The 22,966-nt window shown below is 34.8% G+C and overlaps 1 protein-coding gene across 13 annotated transcripts in view; it reads left to right on the top strand.

Moving 5' to 3' along the window:
• LOC139439653 (uncharacterized) overlaps positions 1-20,779 on the top strand; it is a 91,808-nt gene extending 71,029 nt beyond the window's left edge. For 5 of the 13 annotated variants that reach the window (XM_071217227.1, XM_071217223.1, XM_071217224.1 and 2 more), the window contains exons 4-5: positions 11,216-11,352; positions 18,810-20,779. In XM_071217227.1, coding sequence (XP_071073328.1) covers positions 11,216-11,352; positions 18,810-19,013 — 341 coding nt within the window. In that variant the 3' untranslated portion in view covers positions 19,014-20,779. Of the gene's footprint in view, positions 1-11,011; positions 11,073-11,215; positions 11,353-17,543; positions 17,749-18,809 lie in introns of those variants that run through there. The other 8 variants (XM_071217228.1, XM_071217229.1, XM_071217230.1 and 5 more) reach the window with 4 other exon arrangements.
• Positions 20,780-22,966: the final 2,187 nt, after the last annotated feature.

Here is a 22,966-nt window from a genome sequence, read left to right on the forward strand (position 1 = left end):
AGAGCCTTGTTCTAATAAAATTAGTTTACTATGACAAACTGCCTGCAGACGGACATAAAGTGCCTTGAGGAAGGGCACCTTTTTCAAATTGCACAAAGATGTCATAGCAGCTAGTGACTGGAGGTCCTGGTAGGTCTGACTGCGCATTGCCTGGCACAAAGGAAACACCACAGATCTGTTCATGTGTTCAAAGGTCATTTGAGCAGCACATGCTTTAACAATAATAACTAGACTTTACTGAACTCTTAAGTAGAGTGTTATAGGTAGTATGTGGCTAATTCTTTGTGACTCTTTAATATTTATATAACTAAATAAGTCTACTGAATGGAAACAAGAGCCCTAGCTACTGTACCCTGACGGCTTTAATAGTAAAGCAAATTTAATAGTCTGAAGATATTTTAAACCCATCTGTCCTGTTTGCATTAATTAACATCTTGGTTAAATGTAAATTTCATCTTTAACTCTAATTTTTCACTCAGTAAATTTCTGAAGTCACCGAGTTTGCTGTTAACGGTGTAGAATATTTGTTAATCCTTTGGTTTACTCTAAGGAAATGGACGCTTTTATGGTGGCAAACTCCCAACATAGGCAGGCCTCTCAGTTAATAATAGATTGATAGAGAGAGATGAAAATGTAAATAATCAAGCTGAAAAAGAAACCCCATTTGTTCTCACAGAGGAGTGTTCCAAGTTATATGGCAGCCCAGTGGAGGGGGAGGGGAAACTGTGGTTCAAGGCCACCTGGAAGGAGGATCAGTTTCTAGCTGACAGACATGACATCTGAAAGGAGTCTTTAAAACTGTTTTTTTTCCCAATCAGACAAGATGAGAGAAGTCAGATCAAGTCGAGGAAGTGAGATGAATAATCATTGAACATTCTGCTTTATTCCTAAAATGTCTTATTCTTAAACTATGAACACTTTGATTGTACTCTCAGAACACACTGTGACTAACTCTATTTTAGCATTCACTATTTTACATGGAAATATATTTTTATGTTTGCTTTCCGCACAGACTATTACTTCTTCAGGTTCAGAAGCAATGCCCCCAGTACCTAGCCCAGAGCCGGGGGACCGTTAATATTTGTTCAACTAGACTGAGCTCAGATATTGGTCCTTTAACGTGCCACTCAGAATTCCCTACTCCATTCTCATAACATCCTGGTTTATTTTCTAGTAAAGTATTCACCACATTGTACTGAATCATCTGTTAATGTGTTTGTCTTCCTAATTAGACTGTGAGGATTTTGAGGTCAAGGATTAGGTCCTATTCATTTTTGGATTGTCAGTATCTTTGTATCTTGCCTTCAGCCAAGTAGGATTCTCTCCTCTCCTCTCCTCCCCTCCCCTCCCCTCCCCTGCCCTCCCCTCCCCTCCGCTCCCTTCTCCTTTTTTCTTTTCTTCTTTTCTAATGAACTAACAGACATGAGTCTACTCTGGGTAAGAGTGAAAAAAGAGGGTAGAGAAAAGTTATAAGCCTGGGAAGATAGGGGGAAGTTGATTGTTTGGGTTAATTGATTAGAAAGGAGCCCAATATGACTTCCAATTTTGATGTGATGATAACAATCACTAAAGTATGTTATACCACTATAATAAGTGGGAGCAATGATAATGAGTTGAGACATCTGTGGAATATCCAGGTGTTTTAGTAGCGCTGGATATATAGGTCTGGAACTTGATAAATCAGGAAATAAATAGAGATTTGGCCATTGCGAGGGGCAATATACAGCAATAACAATAAATTAACAATAACCATAATAACTAATTGTTAAAGCATTTTCTAGTATGTTACATTTTTAAACCCACGTAATTCACATAAAACCCTGGGAGGCAGGTATAATTACTCCCATTTTATAAACTAGAGACTGCAGCACAGATCTATGCAATAGTTTACCTCAGCTCACACAACTACAAAGTGGCAAAGCCAAGCCTGTCAAACTCAGGCAGTCTGCTTCTAAAATACTCATTCAATGTAAACCCAGTATAAGGACCCAGACTGTGACTTTGGTTACGTTACATACCTTTCATCCGCAAAATAAGTGTATGATAATACTACTACTTCAAAATAGCCCTTGGGCAGAGCAGGTGTAGCTCAGTGGCTGAGTGCCTGCTCCGCATGTACGAGGTCCGGGTTCAACCTCCATTACCTCCTGGAAAACAAAACAAAGCAAAACAAAAAAATCCAGCTTGGCATATAGTCATATGTTGTTGTTTTTTCTTAGCCAATTAATGAATGTTGAAATCATCCCTATGATTTGCAGGGTGAATAAGACAACAAAAGAATCCCTTTGGGGACAGTTCGATAGAGAGGAGATGACAATAGACACAGTGTGGTCATCCCAAGGAGAAAAGCGAGGCTGAGACCTGCGTGATGCTGAATCTGGGGGGCCTGTTCCAGTTCAGGGAGTGAGTTCTGCAACAGAAAGCCCTACTTGGTGCTGAGAGGGTGAAATGGGAGGGAAGAAGCCAAAGCAAAAAGCCTGGGAGGACTGGCTGAGATCCTATTCTCTCCAATATCCCCACTCAGTTAATCCCGGCAACGGTCCTAGGAAGTAGGCGTTCTGTTTATTCTCATGCTTTATAGTTTGGGAAAATTAGGCAACAAGAGGAACTTGCCAAGGGTTATGTAGCTAATGACCTTAGAGCTGGAATGTGAACCCAGGCAGTCTGGCTCAGCATCCATGCTGGTAAGTAGTTTTTACGCAGTCCTGTTCCTATCTGCTTTGCTCTTTCTGGTCTGGTGGCTCACTCTACCACTGCCCTTCTGTGTTTCTGAAGAGGGATAACATCCTTTTATCAATTTCCTCCTGTCTCCTTCACACCCATCAACGCTGGTGCAGAGATGGGGAGGGTATAGCACAATTTTTAATTTTTAAGGAGATTCCCTCTCAAATATTTATCAATCCTTGGAGTCCTCATCATTTCTCTCAGATCTTCAGGTTGTTTTGTAAGAAGTTTCAGAAAAAGATGCAAAAAAAAAAAAAAAGTCCTAAATATATTCTGCTTTCACCTCTATGTTATCCTGAAATATTGACAGTTTGGGAATAGAGTTAGGGTAAAGGAAATAGAAAGGTAGTAAAGGAGCAACTTATACAGAAAATACGAGGTTAATATTTCAAAACTTCTTAATGGCTCACTGAGTCAGTAATGGTGGTACTAAAACTATTCAATTGCCATCTAAAACAGGAGGTTAGTTAAAGCTATCCTAATCGGCTGTTTGGTCAGTTACAAATTGTGAAAAGCATTTCAAAATAGGTTACATCTGTATTTCATGTGAGAGCAAGGCAAAATAATGGAAACATCAAACACTCAAAAGTGATTAAGTCATTCAGGCGCTCTCTCTCAATAAGTGCATCGTAATGCTCTTTCAAGCTCAGCTAGAGGATTTCAAGTCCATCATGAGCTTGAAGGTCTTAACCAGTCCTGGTGATTCCAGAGATAATCAATATTGTTAATGATCAAGTAAAATGAATAAAACATCCATAAACTCTAGAATTTAAAATAGTCTAATTTAGAATGATGTCTGTATGGATTAAATTTGTAATTATAAAGAACCAAAACCTAATGGATATTAATAGAATAAAATATCCAGGCATTAATTAGGATGGTTTATTTTCTAGTCTTATTACTTTCTCTTTTTTAATAATCTAATTTTAGAGAATGACAGATTTTAAAAGTCTAATTTTCTATTGAAATTACTTTTTCTGTATACATTTCCCTTTAGTTGTGGATCTATTAAGTATCAAATTCTGATGCAAAGAGATAGTGGAAGGATACATTTCGATGGATTTGATTGTTGGGGTAAATATAGTATGTGAAAATTGATGGTACACTAAATACAAAATTCACATTTCCCCAGACCATATTTTCCTTCTAGTGCAAAAGTTGTTTAACCTTGGATGTTCTTGGGAACATTTAAAAATACCATGTACTGTACCCCACCTAGGAAAATTAAACAGAATCTCTGTAGGTGGAGCATTAGTGTCTTCAGAATCTTCCCAGTAATTCCAATGCACACCCTGTCTGGGAATCACAAATCTAGTCTTTTATTAGTTTTATTCTTAGGAAAATTCTTTTCCTAACCAGGAGTTTCAGAATTTCAGGATGAAGAGATGTGGGGTAAAGGTCATTTCACCATTTATTTATTTATTCACATACATATAAATACATGTATATTGAGCTCCAAAACATTTGAATTGTGTGAAAGACTAAGGAACACAAAGACAAATAACCCAGAGCCCTTTTTCTCAAGAACTTTACATGCTAATTATATAATTATTTTGATATTTTAGATTAAATTAAATGAGAAACTGGGCAAAGAGAGAGAGAGAGTCAGAGACAGAGAAAATCACAGGAGGAAACAGCTGTTCAGAATATTGGTTGAACAGAACCACTGAATCCTCAAGACATGTGAAGGGGTGGAGGTCCCAACAGGATTCTGAGAGGTCCTGCCTGGTGTTCAAGGATCATGGTCCTGCTCTCCAAGGAAGAGGAAAGTGTGTGGAGAGAGGAGAGGTAGGCTTATGGCTTGTTGGGCTTGAGGTACTGGTAGGGTATCAGATTGAGGCTCAGCTGGCAGCTTCGAGTGAAAGATACAGATTTGGGGGAAATACAGGGATTAAAATAGGGACAGACAGTAGCTGCAGTGGAGAGTTAGAAAAGGAAAGGAAAGAAAGAAAATTGATCTTTAGGAAATGCTGGCACTTAGGGACAAAAAGGAGAGAAGAAATCATACATATTGTGAGTTAGGAGAAGGGCAATGAATTTTAAGGTGAAGGTGATCAATGGAGAAAAGGCCATGGGTTTCATAAAAAGTCTTGTTCACTTTTAACAGAAAAGTTTGGATACAGTGAGTCAAACTGAAAGTGTTTGAGGCGTGAATATTGATTATTCTATGAAGAAACATAATCCTTAGAAAATGATGACTTAAAAGTGATAGAGCAGTAGGACTAAAGTGTGTGTGTTTATGGTAGGAAAAACTTGAATTGCTTCCTGGAAGAGGAGCTTGAGGAAAGGTAGGTCTAAGAGGAGAGGAAAACCAGGTAGGAGGAGAAGCCAGCTAGCTGACTGAGACATCATTTGAGGACTGTGGTCTTTTCACCACCCTTTTTCCCTAAAAGTCTTCAGGCGTCACCAACTTGTATTGATTGGTTAATACCGAACTCCAGCTGGACAGGAAATCCACAGGAAAATGAAATAGGACTTGTTAGAGGAATTTATTCTGGTATTTTATTTGAATATGAAGAAGTAATGAGTAAAAGCAAAATTAAATATTCCTTACAGTGCAAATACAAACAAAGCAGAAAGCAAAATATAAATTTATAAGAATACAATAATTATCATTATCAGACTAATATATATATTCATAGATTTAATAAATAAAAAGAAGTATTAATAAATTAACAAGCAAAATGTTATTAAAATGCAGAAAATTTAATTTGTTAAGACAAATTGAAAGTGAAATAATGTTTGTTGGTTTTATAAAATTTGTAACCTTAATAAGCAATGTTTCCTTATTTTGTTACAATTTTTCTAACGAGCAACAAGCTTTTTCTACCTTGACATTGGTCAGGAAAATGATGCAAAGGAAGCTGTAAGCTACTTCTAAATATTTTCCTGATTTCTTCATCGTCAAGTAATTCTACTTCTTGTTTGATAATTTTGAGATATTTTTATTATATTACCTTTTTATTTTGAGGAACTGCAGTCTTTTTTTCTTTAAGCTTCTATTTCTACTTTGTTTAAACATTCCCAGTTTGTCTTTATCTTCTTTAATTAGATTTTGCATACTTGGAGATACCCATGCAGAATTCTCCCTCTCAATATAAATACTGTCATATTCATAATCTGGTAGAGTAAAAATTATTCTTGAAATAGAAGTCTGAAGCACCAACTTACTTATTATGTCAGGCAAATGACCTATTTTAGAATTGTAGACCATCTGTTAGTTTATCTTATTGTGTAAATTGAAAAATTACATTGATTTTGATCTTGTGATGTAAATTTCTGAAAAAAATACTGAAATAACAATATTATACAAACGAATCTCTAGTAATATAGAACTTAACATTGGTACGATAGAGATGAAAACTGAAATATCAAAAACCAGTGTTGAAATGACTATCTTGTAATATTAGCAATATCATAGTACTTATGTCTTAAAATGCTATTCTTAATATGTGCACTTGTCTATGTAAGGCACCATCTGTACAGTGGTCCAAATTACATAGTGCTCTGTAGTATTCTATAATTTAATTATTATGATCCCCTTGTGAAATAAAAAAGAATGGTTAGGGTTATAAAATTACTTTTTAAGAGAAACGGTTCACCTGACATTTAGTTTTTGTTTTTTTGCATTAACTGAGAAGCCAGATGATTGTTGGAAAGTACAGAAATATTTTAAAATTCTACTTTATTCTTTGAATTGATTCTGAGATTCAAACTTATCATTTAATATATTGTATTTGTTTTATTTGAAGAAAATTATTTGTTAAATTATTTTTTATTTTAATGTTTGCATTTGATATATATGACAATATGCCATAATATATGTTTATCATTTCTATTTCAAGAGTTCCAGTTTTATAATTGCATATCATGATTTAGGTGGGGAAAACGACATAAGATATTAAGATTGTATATTGCAATTTAATTTCCAGTTTTAAATTATTTTTCATTTCTAATTTTATTTATTTTCTGATCTCTCATACACACACAGCCACCTATACATAAACACACACATTCACACATACATATACCTAAATGTGCTGACACGACTCTTTTGCCTAAAAGTGTCATTCTGCCTGGAATAAGCTAGTTCATCCTTCCCACCAAATTTCATCCATTCTTTAAGATACTGTAAAAATCTTGCCTGTTCAATAAATCTTCTTTTACCACCATAACCTGATATTGTCCTTCTTTGAATATCTTTGACCTTTATTATTTCTGTCAGTAGTGTTTTGAATATGTACTCCATTCTGATAGTTCTCAGAATGCTACAGTATTTAAATATATACAATATATTGTATATATGGTCAATTGAAGTGTAAACCTATTGTGAACAGGGTGCTTGCCTTCTTCTCCTTTATTTGCCTATAGCTAGATATAAAACCTGGACTGTTACTTACAAAGTGTTGAGTCAATTTTTATCAATTTGAGCTCTAAATGCCTTTTGCAAAAACTAGCAAAAACGAGATAGTAATATCGACTTTACTGTATCCCACAATTTATGTTGGAAAGCATTAAGACTTAAATATATATTTTAATGAAAATGTTGGGGATATATCCCTAATTTTCCCATGTGACATATATATGCATACATATACATATCTCTGTGTGTATGAGACCTTAATAACACTATAACTTATTTCCAACTGACCGGCTACAACTTTTCAAAGTTCATTCCTCTATATCTTCTCATGAATGATAGTAACCTGGGAAGGTGAGCAGCTACCATTATAATTCTTGACTGTTTAGTAGGGAACTGGTGTTCAAAAATTATAATTTGACCATAAAGATTTGATCATTATTACTTGGTTGGGGTGGTTCCCACAATTAGAATCTAGGATTCTTCCAATTTATCTGTAGTGAAGGGACAGTTTTATCCCCTGAAATCTGCTAGCAACCATCACTTAAAAAATAAAACAATATAAGTAAATTCTTAGATAAATGAACCAAAAATATTTGGTATACAAAACACAAACCCAAATTTGTTATTAGATTCAACAGTCTCAAATTACTTTACCAAATAGTTTGAACTCAAATACCAACATGAGTTCCTAAATGCTTATCCTCAATGTGCTTATCATTTCATAAGAGTAACAAGTAGAACATGGACCAGTTCTGATAGTATTTTTTTGTCAATCATGGCATAGTCCTTTTAGGATAATCAGCCTCATCCAGAACGTCTACTGTCTGTGATCATGCTTACTCACATATGACCTGTACCCTCTACCCAACAGCTAATAGGACTAGGGCCAAAGGATAGTTGGCCATTAAATCTATGAACTGTATGACCAGTACTGAAAAGGTGAGCTGAACCTATCAGTTCTTTGTCCCTAGATTTAGAACTAATAAATGCAGAAAGATTTCTTTGTGACATCCAAGGTTTTGTGCATGCTTAAATTATATGGTAGGAGAAAGTCTGAGTAATCTGTGAAAATTGATGGGGGCAGGGCAGAAAGAGGAAGATGTGCTATATAGCTGAGCCAGGTTAACAGTGGGACACTAAGGATTCAAGAACTGCTGATGCTGTGATAAATAGAGAAACCATAACTCTAGAATTACCTTCCAAATCCAATGTCCCTTAGCTCCAGGCATGAAACAGCATTCTCCTTGACTTCTTGAGGTATAAATCCCATTCTTCTTACATTGTACACCTATATCCAGTTAGCACAAATGAGTCTCTGAATTATTCAGGAAATTTACTTTAACCAAGGCATAGTTCCAGGCTTTTCCCATCAAAACAAATAAGTTTATTTCAGAAATAGTAGATACCACATTTGAATGACAAGTTGTTGGCCTCCACAGCTCTTATCGACTCTCAGTCTACAATGAGTTTGTAAATAAAGCTGGACTGGACTGGTGGAACTGTTTGTTACCAAAGTCCTATCTACTTACATGTATTCTATTTCTCTGCTTCCAACTTACTTCTCCCAAAATTGATTACAACTGTTTCCCTAGTAAGTATGGTCTGATTTTGATGAAGGAGGGAAATCCCTAAAATTTATTCCAATATCTCTAAAATGGATGTACTTCCACAACTAACCTGCACTTTCTATGTTCCCCAGTTTGCAGGGCTTTTTCGGTTTGTATTTCTTCAAACACATATGTATTAGAGGTTTAGAAATCAAGGGTGCCAGGTATGAGACTGATTACAAATGATTCTCAAAACATGTTTTTAGGAAAAACATGTTTTACTGCCTTCGTGAGGTTTTAAAATGAAAAATGCTTGGATTTTTTTTAACTCCTTAGGAATACTAAAATAAAATAATCACTTTCTATTAAAGAAATACCCTTTAGTATAAAAATAGAAACATAACTTCCTTTTTCCTCTTCTGTAAATCCCACATTTTAAAAATCACTGTTAAGTTAAATGGTTTATGCAGAAGTTATCAATATTGGGTCAGCTTTAAAAAGCTCCATATAATCTTACTGAGTGGATAGGTCATAGAAATAAGAGAAAATGGGTTTGGATCACAGGAGAGAAAGGATGTTGGAAGTAGAATCTGAAATATTTTATGTTTTGGTATCAGCTGATTGATGGCAGTGATTCTCAGAAGGGTTCCCATATTATGCTTTTTAAAAGCTGGAGATTAGTGCGACCACGGTGAATAGCACAGCAACACTTCTGGCAAAGAAAAAGGGTTAGGACTGGCAAAATGTAGCAGGTGTCAAAATAAAAGGTTAGGCTCCGTGCCTGGGGATCCATCTGTCAAATAAAAGTATGATAAGGCAATTAATGTATTTATTGATATTGCTTATGACAAACCGTGTAGTCCATAAAAATTGCCAATTTAAACATTTTCAACTGTTCTCTAGAAATTAGAGTTAATATAAAAATAAAATATTCAAGATAAAAGAGTAAGGTCTGATAATGAAATGGGTGTTTATATAAATTTATAAAATTAGGTTTGGGGAGTCCTAGGAGTCTACTTTGGAGGATTTAAAGTATCAAATACAATATCTTGACAATATAGAGATAATATTTAGGACCCACAAAATTGATATTTATATTGCAAGATAATATTGTTCTACAGCATGCTTTATATTCATTATGTTAACTTAATAACTATAAAATGAAGCCCCCCAAATTGTGAAATAATAGAAATTCCGAAAACCAAGCTATGTGTTTTGCATTTTCTTTAAATGTTTTGTTCACAACCTTGTCATTATTAGAGCTTTCATTTTCACTCTGTGACTAATTTTGACTCATCTTTAATTAATTTATTATTTATTTAGCTTTCTCACTACTTCTGCTTTACAATCTGCTTAAAATAGCTTTAATATCCATCATAGATACATTTTTACAGATAAAATCAATTACCATAAACTTTTAAAATGTCGTGTTATTTTAGCAGTCAGTACAAATCTATTCCCAAATTATGAGAGAAATTAATTTATTACAGTCTAAAGTTTTATGCAACAACAGATCCTCCCAAATATTCCCCCCTAATTAAAATGAAGGTAAAAGCTCTCAATTATCATGTTTTAATAAGCAAAATTCATACCTTATGGTATTAAACAATATGAAGAGAAATACGTTGTTAAGTCTTTGGCATATTATGCTATCTGAGGGAAAATTCAAGTTCTTTAATTGTAGCTTTACAAAAGCCACTATGACCATATTATTGTCAAGTTACACTTTCTGCCTGCTAACTGATGAAATTTAACGAGCAAAACCCTTAAATGGTAAAAAGAATCATTTGACTTTGGAAAGAACACAGGTATTATGTTCAAAAGATTTATTTTCTTTATGTTGAGACAGCATTCATGGTATCTCCATTTTCCATCTATTAAAAAGATACTGGTTAAACTTTGAGTTAATGAATTTTCCCTTTTTAGTCCCTAACTTTATTATAGTCATAAGCTATTTTTTATTGGTCCTGGCTTTCTATAGTACAAGAGCAAAGTCAGGGTGGGAGCTGAGAAGGAAAATAAACACGCACATACACCACACACAGAAAACACAAGCTTTGCTGTATGTTCCATTTAGTGGTCTGTTGCATGATTTACAAATTACGTTTGAAGTTTAATTATAATTAACCACTGCTTAAAATTGTATTCACCCATGGCTTCATTTCCTGATTTAGAGTTCTATGTTGTTCCTGTTGTCAGTTTTATTTCATTTGAACCTCAATCTTCTAAATTAGCTCTGTTTCCTATCTATTTATTTTCTTTTGCCTGGTTGTACTTGAAAATATATCAGGCAAAAAAAATTATTCCTTATTTGCCATTCTGTGTAGCTCTTCAAAACTGTTGTTTTGCTACATAACAAAAATAATAATTTCAACAGGAAGTCAAGATGTCACTAAATGTTGCCATGGAATCCACCAACATTATACACCAAATGAAAGGTAAGAATATTTTTTCTTACTTGGCAATGAGAATCATGCATTATAAAGTCACTATTTCATAGCATGTATTCTATCTTTATATGGGCAGAAAATATACAATAAAAAGAAGAGGCAACTTAATTTCTACTTTTATTTTTCTACAGAAATACATGAGAAAAATTTTGCTGAGTGTCCACTCAACTCAATTCAGCCATTTGAAGAAATTATGAAAATTCTGATGAGTTTCAAAATTCTCATTTGCTCTGGCATTGTGCAAACATGCATTGATCGTTCATCACAGGTATGCTTTCACAAATTTCCCCTAAATCAATCTGGTCTAATTTCGAACAAATTGCAAAATCATTTTCTTTATTTTCTTAAACAGAACACATATTATTTGGGATATATACTGGAGAAAAAAAGGTTTTCTCATTTGTCTTTTTTTCAATCAATGAAAATACATAAATGATGTTCACGAGTACCTTAATTGTTTTAACAAAGGTTGAAAATTGACTGTATAACATCTAAGTGAAGAAAATACCCAAACAATTTTATTTCATGTTTTGAAAAAAAATGCTATCACTTTCAAAAGTTCTGTTATTTACAAATCCTTAAAATGTGCTCCCATCACACATCAGATGATGGCTTTCATCAGCATCAAATGATTTTGAGTCTCATACATTCTAAAGGCATTATCTCTACTCTTACTTCAGACTCTTAATATTTGTTTCTTTTCTGGGCCTTTTTTTTTTTAATTGATCAAACATTCATACACCATGAGGTAAGTATTATTATTTTCCCCATTTACTTTATGGGGAAGCTTTAGTACAGAGCAGTTAAGTTAATTCTTAAAAATTGAACCCAACTTATTTTAATAATTGGACTTCTATCTATCTACTTGTTCAAATCAGGAATGATAAAGAACTAAAATTAAGGTGTGAAAGCTGTGCCAAAAGGTTGGGGGAAAAAAAGAAAATGTCCAAAAAAATGCAGCAAATAGTCTGAAACAGCAAAAGGATTTGTTGGGGGGCAAGAAGGATTGGAAAATGAAAAGGCAAAGGAAGATTAATAAAAAGCAAAACTAACAAAAACTGTCTTAGCCTAAGATAAAAATGGAAAGGGAAGAAGAAAAGAAATGTGAATGAAGAAGCATGAAAGTTTTTCTCTGCCTCTAATGTCTTTATACATCACTCTGAGAGAACATTTCCTGTATTGATTTCCAAAATAGAATAAAAAGACTATGAATCTGGGATTAAAAGATGTTGCTGAGATTCATAATTTTAATAATTTTTCAGGTGACAAATTATGTTAAGAGGACGTTATTGGATGATTGTTGAGAGGATGGACTTTATAGACAACACGGAACTCAAATCCTTAGCTCTCCTGCTTTACACCATGGCAGTGGTTATCAAGTAGCTCATGTTGCTAATTATGTGCGAGTCTTCCCAACTCCATGTTCAATGCCATCACACTGGTAGTTTGAAATCAGCCAAAATGAAATTTACATTCCAGAAACTGGCAAACACTATATATTAGGGCTTACTCCCCAAAATCCAACTTACCAATACACTACTGGACCTTGGACAATCCCTAGCCTTTCTGAGTTTTAGGTTTCTCATCTGAAAAGAGAAAATAGACATGATAGCTCCCATAGGATTCTGCAGAGCTTTCAATGAACAATATATTTCACTTGATGCCTGGTACCTAGTAAACATCAATAGCAGTAGCACTCTAGCAATTTACTGCAGTCTATTATATAGAACATCAACCAATTTTGCTCTTCTAACACCCTAGATATCATTTCCATTAGTTTATGAAAATTCCAGGAGAGGAGAATTTTAAAAAATTATTTTACTAACTTTACAGATATAATGGTTTCTCCTATACATGATCAGACTTTTGTGAAGAAGAAAAGCAATTACTCATACTTGTACAGTAAACTTTCCTTCATGATAAGCTTAGAATAACTTCTCTGTTTCCTACAGTGACTCACATAAATAGAAGCTCAAGGGTATCTCTTGGGTTTTTATCCTACCCCCCCCACCCCCGCCAAATTAGATTAAATTCGTGTCTTCGTTTCTTTAAAAATTCTTGGTAAGTTAATATGAGGACCAACCCTGGGCATACACACAACTGTTCAAAAAGCTTGAATAGAAAATTGTGAGCCAGAGGCCGTTATGTCTCTCAAGAAGAAAGGCAGTATATATCTGGAAACTTTAAAGATAGGAACTGCAGGGACTATGGGTTATTAAAAGATTAAACAGTCTATAGATAACCCTGCTTAGTTGCCTATATAATAATTCTCTCATCCAGGTACTTCTTAATATGGATTATTTATTTTCAAGATCCTTGTTTTATGTCTCTGGCATTGGAATATAATTGTTTATAATATTTTAAAATAAGCTCTACATATACACTTTCTGCTGTAGTCTGCAAAGCATGAAATCATTTTATTGCCAAAAATATTCTTAAAATCCATTTAAGTAATTTTGTAATAGCAAAATAAACTACTGAAATTCATCTTTAGTGTCCTTTATCACTTTCAAGTCTTTGTGATTGATTGTTTGCAAAGATGAATAAGATGTCTCCTACTTATGTTTGCATGCCCTTTTGCATTGATATTTTGCTGTTCCTCTCATCAAGACAGTTCATTTCTCCACCCCTTCACCAAGGACTTTGCTTTGGTCTGTAGGACATTAGTAAACAAGATGAAGGCAGAGGTTTGACAGCACTTGCACCTAAGTGTTTGCTTTCTTTGATGCCCTGAGACCACCATGGGAAGAAGCTCAGACTAGCCTGCTCGATGATGGGGAAGAGTTAAGCCATCCCAACTAGCCTGCCATATACCTGACACATGAATGAGGCGACTATAGACCATTCAGCCTCAGTTGGCTCGTTAGCAACCTGCAGAGCCAACTAGCCAACTTGTTGACCCACAGACTCACCAGCAAATATCACATAACTTCTGTTTTAAGCCAGAGAGTGGCAATCTATAGGCCATGGACCAAATCCAGACCACCCTGTGTTTTGGAAAGTCAAGTTGAAACACAGCTACAGTCCTTTGTTTAATTAATTATCATCTATGGTTGCTTTTCCAGTACTCAACTCAATGGAGTTGAATAGTTGCAACAGAGATCATATGGCTCACAAAGCCTAAAATATTCCCTACCTGCTCATTTACAGAAAAAGTTTGCAGACCCCTGTTTTAAAGTCTGTTATAGGGTGGTTTGTTACACAGCAATAGATAAATTTTACAGACATTATCAAACAGGGGACATATCTCATTTCTTATGAAACTACTAAATTCCTCTGCTCATGAAAAAAAATATATATATATTTGCACTTTTTTTCAGGGTCAGAAATCTTTTCTATGGCCAAAACAATTAGTTTATATTTTTAAATTGTAGTTGTTGTGGAAATTGCTAATTGTACACCAATATTTGTTCTCCCCTTTTCCCATAGTAGTAAAACTCGAGCTAAGTATATGGTTTTCCAATCAGGGATTACATTTTTGAGCCCCAATCTCAGTTATATTTTGCCATGAGCCTAAGTTTCTACTATTGAATGTGAATGAAAATGGTGCATGGATCTCTTGGACTTTACCATGCTCTTGTTCCCCTTCCCACTAACTGGAACTTACGACAATCTGACTTACTATGAAGTCAACAAGAATGCTCTAGAGAGTAGAAGAGTACACAATGAAAGGAAACTTGACCACTGAAAAATCATGTGGGGCAGAGCTGCCCCCCAGGTTTGAACATTCACTTTAGACTGGTAACATTAACATGATAGAGAAATAAACAAAATTTGTATCTTCTGTGAGCCACTGGGTAAATTTTTGGGTAAATTTTTTTCAGCAGGCTAGACTTACTGTAATTGGTGTAATGGTTTTACACAATATACTTAGGCACCAAAATGATATTGTTGGCAAAATATTGGATCTTGGGTCAAAAACTCTGGAGTTCTTTGAAAAATTTTACTCCAATTTTCTGAGTAGGCCAGAGGCTAGTGACTTATTGTAAGTGTGATTTTGTTTCCTTGATAAAAATATACAATTCCAGGCAGGGGAAGCAGCAGGGTTTTTGTTGTTGTTATTGTTGCTGTTTTTATTTTTTAATTTATTTTTAAAAGATACTTAGATTACATAAATGTTACATAAAAAATATAGAGGATTCCCATATGTCCCACTCCCTACCTCTCCCACACTTTCCCACATTAACAACATCCTTCATTAGTGTGGTACATCTGTTACAATTGATGAACACATTTTGGAGCATTGCCACTAAGTGTGGATTATAGTTTACATTATAGTTTACACTCTCTCCCACACATTATATATCCCACAAGATATATAATGGCCTGTATCTGTCATTACAATGTCATTCAGAACAATTCCGAAATTTCAAAAATGCCCCCATATTACACTGCTTTTCCCTCTTCCTTCCCTCAGAACCTCCAGTGGCCATTGCTCCCACATCAATGATATAATTTCTTTCATTGCTAGAATCACAGTAAGTCCATAGTAGAATACCAATAAGTCTACTTTAGTCCACAGTTCATTCCTCAATCCTGAGGATTCTGGGATGGTGATGTCCACCCCACCTCTAATTGGGAGGGGGCTGTGATCCATTAGGGTCAATGGATGGGACACTTAGGAAGTTGTTGCCTCTCTTGGTTCCTTGGTATGGTGGTTGTCCATCATCACCTCCTTGTTAGGTGTCCTGGGTGACACCAATGAACAGGAGAGTAGGTGTTGCAGCTCTGTTGAGATTTGGGGCTCAGCTGACACATGGACAACCCAAAGATTTAAGTCTTTTGGACATACACCTACCAACTCTAGTACTGATTATAGGTTCAAATATAGAAACAGAAGAGCCATTTGTAGGGAAGCGACAATGGAGTCCAACTCTGTCATCCCGGGGAGTGTAAATTATAAAGTAGGGCCCACTGTAAAAGCACCAAACTCCTGAGCTATCTGCCTTTACTATAGTGTCTGGATGTCTCCAAAGCCCTCAGGAGCCCCGCTATTTGGAGTAGTATCACTTTAGCCATTAGTGAGATCCTGAAGCAGAAGTTTTGAGCAATGATCTCTCTAATTCCTACTTCTACAAAGTAAGTTGGACACAATAACTTGTGCTTGCCCTAGGCATGTTCATTTTCGTCCTGAGAAATGCTTACATACCAACATAGGTAGAATCTTAGGTAATGTCATGGAAAAATAATCAAGGTGAGTTTTTGATACTTGAACAGCTAGGTAACAGCCTTCTTGAAAAGGCACGCATACTTCATTTTGAAGCAATTAGCAAAATATTTGGGAAAATATTTCAGTTATGTTTGGAATATACACTTTCTGATGGCAGCTAATAAGAATTGGACTTTAGTGTGCATAAGGGAATTTGCGAAGCATACTTAAATGACTTCTGCCCCATCTCTCAGAGATTATGTTTAACCAGGATTAGGTTGGATATCTATAATCTCATATTTAAATACTACCTTAAGTAATTCTGAGATAGGGGGTCAGTGGCCCTTCTTTGAGAAATACCCACAGCAGAAATTAAATTCCAGAATAATGTTCAGAAATTAAGACTAAATTCCAAGTAGCACAGAAATCTAAGTGTGGTCAATAAATATTGAGACAAAAGGACCAAAACAAAGTTTTCAAATCTAAAGTTCCTAGATTTCAAAATATTCCTTAAGAAAGACTTTGTTGAAAACCTAATAAAGAGAAAATCGTAAACACTAATGTAAAAATGAAATTGGGCCATTTTACTTGGGAATTTCCTATTCAGTCTTCAATGTCCAATTTAAAAGTAACTTCCTTTGGAAGACTAGATTAGATGCCCCTGTCATGTGCTTTCATCATATGCTGTAATTTGTGGCTCAGAGCATGTAGCACATAAATTTTAGTTAGCCAATTATATGTCTTCCCTGCTGGACTTTATACAGCATAAGGAGAAAAATTTCATCTTTCTTTCCCCTCAAAATATCCCCAGAGCATATTAGGATAACAAGAACATAGCAGGTGCTAAAGAAACACGTGTTCTAGGAATGAATCCCTGAATGGAAAATAGTTGGTTGATTTTACCAACATAGGAAATGGCCTTGAACAGTAATAATACAAGGTAGAAACTGCCTAAAGGATGTGCTTATATTAAGCAGATAATGACTTAAGCAATGTAGACTCCACAGAGGTGTATTCAGAAAATATTGTTGAATCATAGCCCTGGAGAGTTTTCTAATTTGGAGGAAGGAAGGGGGAATGGTAGATTTTAGTGTGGGTCCAAGAATTAAAGATAAAACCCTTATTTAGATCAATCTCCCTACAAGGACTATGCATAGCTTTGGGGTGGGAATTCTATGGGACTTTGAACCATTTTGAATTTTCTGTTCTGTAGTATAATGACTGTTCTGTAACAGAAAATGACTGTTGTTGCTCTTCTGTGTTATTAAGTATTCTTTTGGGTAACATTGAGAACTGTGTGCTTGTTACAGGCAGAGGTGGCATTCAGATTCCCTGACCATCAGAGAAGTGATCATCCTCGATATTAGGTTCAAAACTTGAACAAATAAAAGTGCAACTGACCTCAAATATAATCCAGCTCTCTAGGATTACATGTCTGACAGAAGTCATTCCAAATTTTGGTAAAATATAATATCTACTTGCTTTAAAATGGGGGTTGGGGAGTTCCATGCATTCTAAGAGTGAAAGAAAAAGAATAAAAGACAATAATACATTAGAGGCGAAAACAGAACAAACTTATGAAACAGGTACAAATGCAATTCACATCATCGAGAGTCAGTCCTAGCAAGCAGATAGAGAAGCCTCTTGAACTGAAAAAAGTCACTTAACCTCTCTCTCTCCTGGATCTCATTAGTGAAATTAGAAAGCAGGATGAAATAATTTATAAGGTTGCTATTAGCTACAGAATTTTTATGAGTTCAGAGCTTTTAAAAACATGTTGTCTTCAGCAGAAAACTCCACTGTGAATATTTTTTCAATATTCCTTTTACCTATAATGGAAACAAGTTAAAAATAATAGGTCTAATGTTCAGAAACCCATTAAATATTTATTGGTTACTCTCCTGATGACCATTTTGATTCAATGCATAGTATATATAAATCATCACTATTTTCAAAATTCAAAAATGCAAAGGAAGGAATTTTATAGCTTCTGTGATGGCTTTGAATTAAAGTGTGATAACTTCTTGTTTGTGTGTTTTAATGCTTATCATTTGTCCGTACGCCTAAGAATCTCAGTACAATATTATGTGCATGCTAAGTGCTTAATTTATCATTATAATTTTCCTCTTGAATTGCAAATTGTGTAATGTAGATAATTTAACTTTTTTAAGGTTCCACTGTTTATTTTTAAAATGTTAGTGTCCAGGTAACAACCAAAAAAAGAAACTTCTCCAAATCATGTGGTGTGCTAACACTGAAAATAAAATGAGTGTTATTTCCCTAGAGGGAAATGTAATTAAAGATAAGGAGGAGATATATATAGAACGATGACATTTGTTTATACATAAATAATGTAATAATACTGTTTTATAATCCTGCGCATTTTTCTTTTTTTATTTAATTCTATGTCCCTGCTAGTATTTTTGCTTTTTTAATAAAAAAAGGATCATTAATTTTCTTCTTAATGACATTTCACCATCTTTTTTCTTTTGTAATTTCCCCAAATATTCATAGAATAGCACTCATTGTACAGCAAATATTCATTGATTGATTAACCTTTTCAATGCTGCTTCCAGCACCTTCTTCCCATTCTCAAAGTGGCAGATTCCGTCAGTTACCTAGGAGAACAACCTTTTCACCCCGACTTCTTCTGGGAATGGGCATGTGATACAGTGCTAATGAGGCATGGGAGAATATCTTCCAGGAAGAATTTTCCATACTTTTCAAGAGGGAACATAAGAGATGCCTTTTCTTCCCAACTTTTGAACAGTCTTGTGTGAAGCTACTTGAAACTGCTATAGCCATCTTGCAAGGATGGGGAGAGTAGCAGACATGTTGAGAATGGCAGAAAAGAGAGATTGAAAGAAACTGGGTTTTTGTTGAAATTCATGAACTTCTGAATTATCCAACCTTGTATCACCCTAACTCTGGAAAGGAAATCTTGATATGTGGCATAATTTTTCCTTATTGTTGAAGCTACTTTTACTTGGATATTCTGTTACTTACAGCTAAAACTGATGCACTCATCATTCTTCTATTTCCAGTCTCCACAGATATAAACACAATCTTCTTACAGAGTCTGCCTAGTCCAAAGTTTTGGATAAGAGTCATTTAATACACTAACACATTTCCTTTGAGATAGAATCACTAGATCTCAGCACTATTCCAACCACATAATGATAATGATAACAGTTTACAATTATTGAGTGCTTACAATGAAGAGGACATAATGCTAAGCACTTTACATGTATTATTTTATATAATCTTCGCAGTAAAGCTCTAAATTTGGGAGTAATATTTTCTATTTGAATGGGAAAGGAAAAACGTGGCAGCAAGATAATACATAACCTGCGAGGTCTCACAGTTAGTAAGTGAATAAAATCAAGATCTGTTTTAAGTAATTATTAATCATTAGGCTATCTCTTAAAGTGTGAATGTGTTTGAGATACAGGCTCTATATGGACCTTTGGCTGCATGTAACATAAAATGAACAGCCTAGCATGTTCTGCTGCTCTCTAATCTTGTCATTTATATGCTATCTCTGTGCACGGACTACACTAAAGGTTTGCAGGTATAGGAGCGGGGGCATGTGTGTGTATATATACGTATATAAATATATATACATACACCTTCATACATACAGTAATTTAAGGAAAAATTATTTAATGGCATCTAGTCATACTGGTTTTACCCTACACTGAAAAATTGTTCCCATAGGTTCACTGGTAGTTCCAAAGTCATAATTACATTCCTGAGCACAAAAGATAACGTATGCTGAATTTTGCTGGATATATTATACAACATTTCCATATTGAAAAAATAGTAAAGTGAATTGGAAAGCAGGCCATCAAGTACAACCAGACCTTATCATTTTTAAAATCATTGTTTCCTTGACTTTGAGAATCTAAGAGACTCCAAATAGTAAAGTTCAATCTCTAGACCAAATTCAGGTTTTACAATGAGTAAAACTTGGTGACGAAGTTTTTAAAGCTCATTTTCCTAAATAATGTTATCAGCAACTGATGGTATAACTTGTTTTACTTAATACCTGTGTTCTGTTAAATTGACATATAAAGCAATTTGATTTATTTTACATATTATTTTACTGGATAATATTACATACAAAATAAAATATACAACTTACGTAAAAGTCAAAAAGCATGAAAATAAAAGTCATGAACCCACTAGCCAGCTCAAGAAGACTATACAAATATCACTGAGGATATATCTATGCCTTCCTCTAAACCCTATTGCCCTGCCAAACCCCCAAGGGTAACTATTACCACGAATGTTAGATTTACTGTTCCTTTTGCTTTTTAAAATACTTTATTCCAAGAGCACTTTTCTCTCCAAATTATGAGCTTCATAAAAATAGTATCATAGTAGATGTGGTCTTCTGCAACCTGTTTTCTTACTCAATGCTGTGTTTCTTAGATTCATCCATGTTGTGGCATGTAGCTATAATTTGTTCATTTTCACTGCAGCATGGTATTCCACTGGGTGACTATATAGCAATTTTTCAAATTCATTAAACTGTTGAAGGATATTTTGGTTCTTTCCTTGTTTTGTTTTTAACTGTCATTACAAATATGTTAATTAGGTGTTCAAATTACCTATATCTTTTCAAATTGTTGTTTAATCTATCAATATATGAAAACAGTATATAGAAGTCTCACTATGATTATGGATTTGTCACTTCGTCTTTTTTATTCCAGCTGTTTTTGCTCTTTTTTATGAAGATATGTTATTAGGTGCACAAACCTAAGGAATTATTACATTTTCCTTGTGAATTTATTTTTAAAATAATTATGTATTTCGCACTTTATTCCTCATAATGCTTTTTTATGCATTAAAATCTATTTATCTATAGTTTACAGAACTACACAATCTTTTTAAAAGCACTATTTGCCTGCTATATATTTTCCATACTTCTTTCAACTTTTGCATGTCCTTAGATTTTAGTTGTGGCCATTCGGAACAGCCAGTGAAGAAATGTCTTAGCTGGCATCAAGTCCAAGTCTCACACAAGGTTCCCAAAAAAAGAGCTTAAGGCAAAAGTTGAGGTGCTAAAACTTTTACTGGGATGGGTGCAATCCCAGAAAAGCAGGGGTAAAGGAAAAAGTATGTCTCAGAGGGGTATGATACTGAGCTGGCCACAGTTTTGCATGGCAGTTGATTACTGATTCTTGCAGGAAGTCTCTAGAGAGGCTATATGAAACGACTGCAACTCGGAACAGTCCATTGGGGGAAGGAAAGGCAAATGATTTATTTGGTGGTTCTTCCCCATTTCCTATCTTTTATTGGTTAAAGCCCCATGGAGTATTAACTCTGAAATTCTGACCTGTGTTAGCTGGCCTCTGGGGTTGTGTTAGCTGGAGAAGCCAGAGCCTCCAGGTGTCCAGTGCAGTGAATGGACAGATGCGGTATTCTCGTCACGTCAGTCAAGGCAGTGTGTGGTGGCTCCTAGGTTTGTGGTGATGGAGGCAGCAGTAGCAGTGGCAGTGGCTAGGGCTACACGATTGTGGAAGATGTGTCTTTTCTAGAGGCAATCTTTCTTTACCCTGTTGGGCAGCGAAGCAAGTAGTCAAGACCTGGACATGTAGGTGGTTTCAAGCAGGACTCAGGTGATGTGATAACTGAATCCAGTATAGCCCATTCCTGGCATCATTTAGATATACTTGCATTCAATCTCATATAAGTCTTTTACTTATTCTGTGGGAGCTGTGATTCAAGTCCAGTCTTTTTAGGAGGTAGCCAGTTGCAGGAAATTAAAAAACGTAGAGAGTGTTATAAAATCATGTTTATAGTCCTCACTGCTGCATCTGGCCTAGGGCTATAATTAAAGGATTAAGGAATAAACTGGGCATAGAGAGAAGAGAGAGAGTATTATAAATTCAGAGAGACGAGAAGATGGTGTTATGCTAGGTTTAAAATATTTAAAACGTGTAAGGATTCAGAAATTATATCTCTAGCTTTTACTTCTTTTCATTCCTTTTCCCACTAACCAGATGTCAAACATTTTTCACTTATTATGGAATTGATCTTTTTAACATTTACCCCTTCACGAATAATTTTAGTGTTCCAAATCTATTCTTAACCTCTCTAAATGCAGCAAAAATGTATTTGTTGTGTGATTTCTAAAGTTGTTTCTATTTATGGGTGGTACATCATGCATGAAAATGCCAAATAGTTAATGACACTTATCATGATTCTACTTGAAGTTATGAGAGGACTGAGGATTAAGAGTGTAAAATATGTGAAAAAAAGAAAAGGAAAAAGAAAAAGAAAGCTGATAATTTTAGATCCAATGTATATAGTTAATATAAAAACTACTTAGAAATGTTAACCAAAAAAGCTTCCTGTATACAACTTCATGGAATGTAACACAATATTGGAAGAAAGAAAAAAGCATAAATATATTTTAAAACCGGCTTAGTAGAGAGGGGATGGAAATTCCATTGTTTATCAAGAATACACATACACATATGCAGAAATTCTCACATTTCAGGAAGAAAGAGTTGTAATAGGGAAACCAAGGAAGGAGACAAAAGAAGTAAAGCCATTACAAGACTTTTTAAAAATTTAGATAAACATTACAAAAATAACACGAAGGCAAGACATAGAATTGAAGACTTCAACTCCCTGAGCTTTCTCCCAAAATAGAGCATCCGGAAACATGGCAATTATATTGATAATAGATAAATGCCTAGAAGGATACCACACAAGCAATAAG

This window comes from Dasypus novemcinctus, chromosome 9 (genome assembly GCF_030445035.2).
Source record: "Dasypus novemcinctus isolate mDasNov1 chromosome 9, mDasNov1.1.hap2, whole genome shotgun sequence".
Taxonomy (NCBI): Eukaryota; Metazoa; Chordata; class Mammalia; order Cingulata; family Dasypodidae; genus Dasypus; species Dasypus novemcinctus.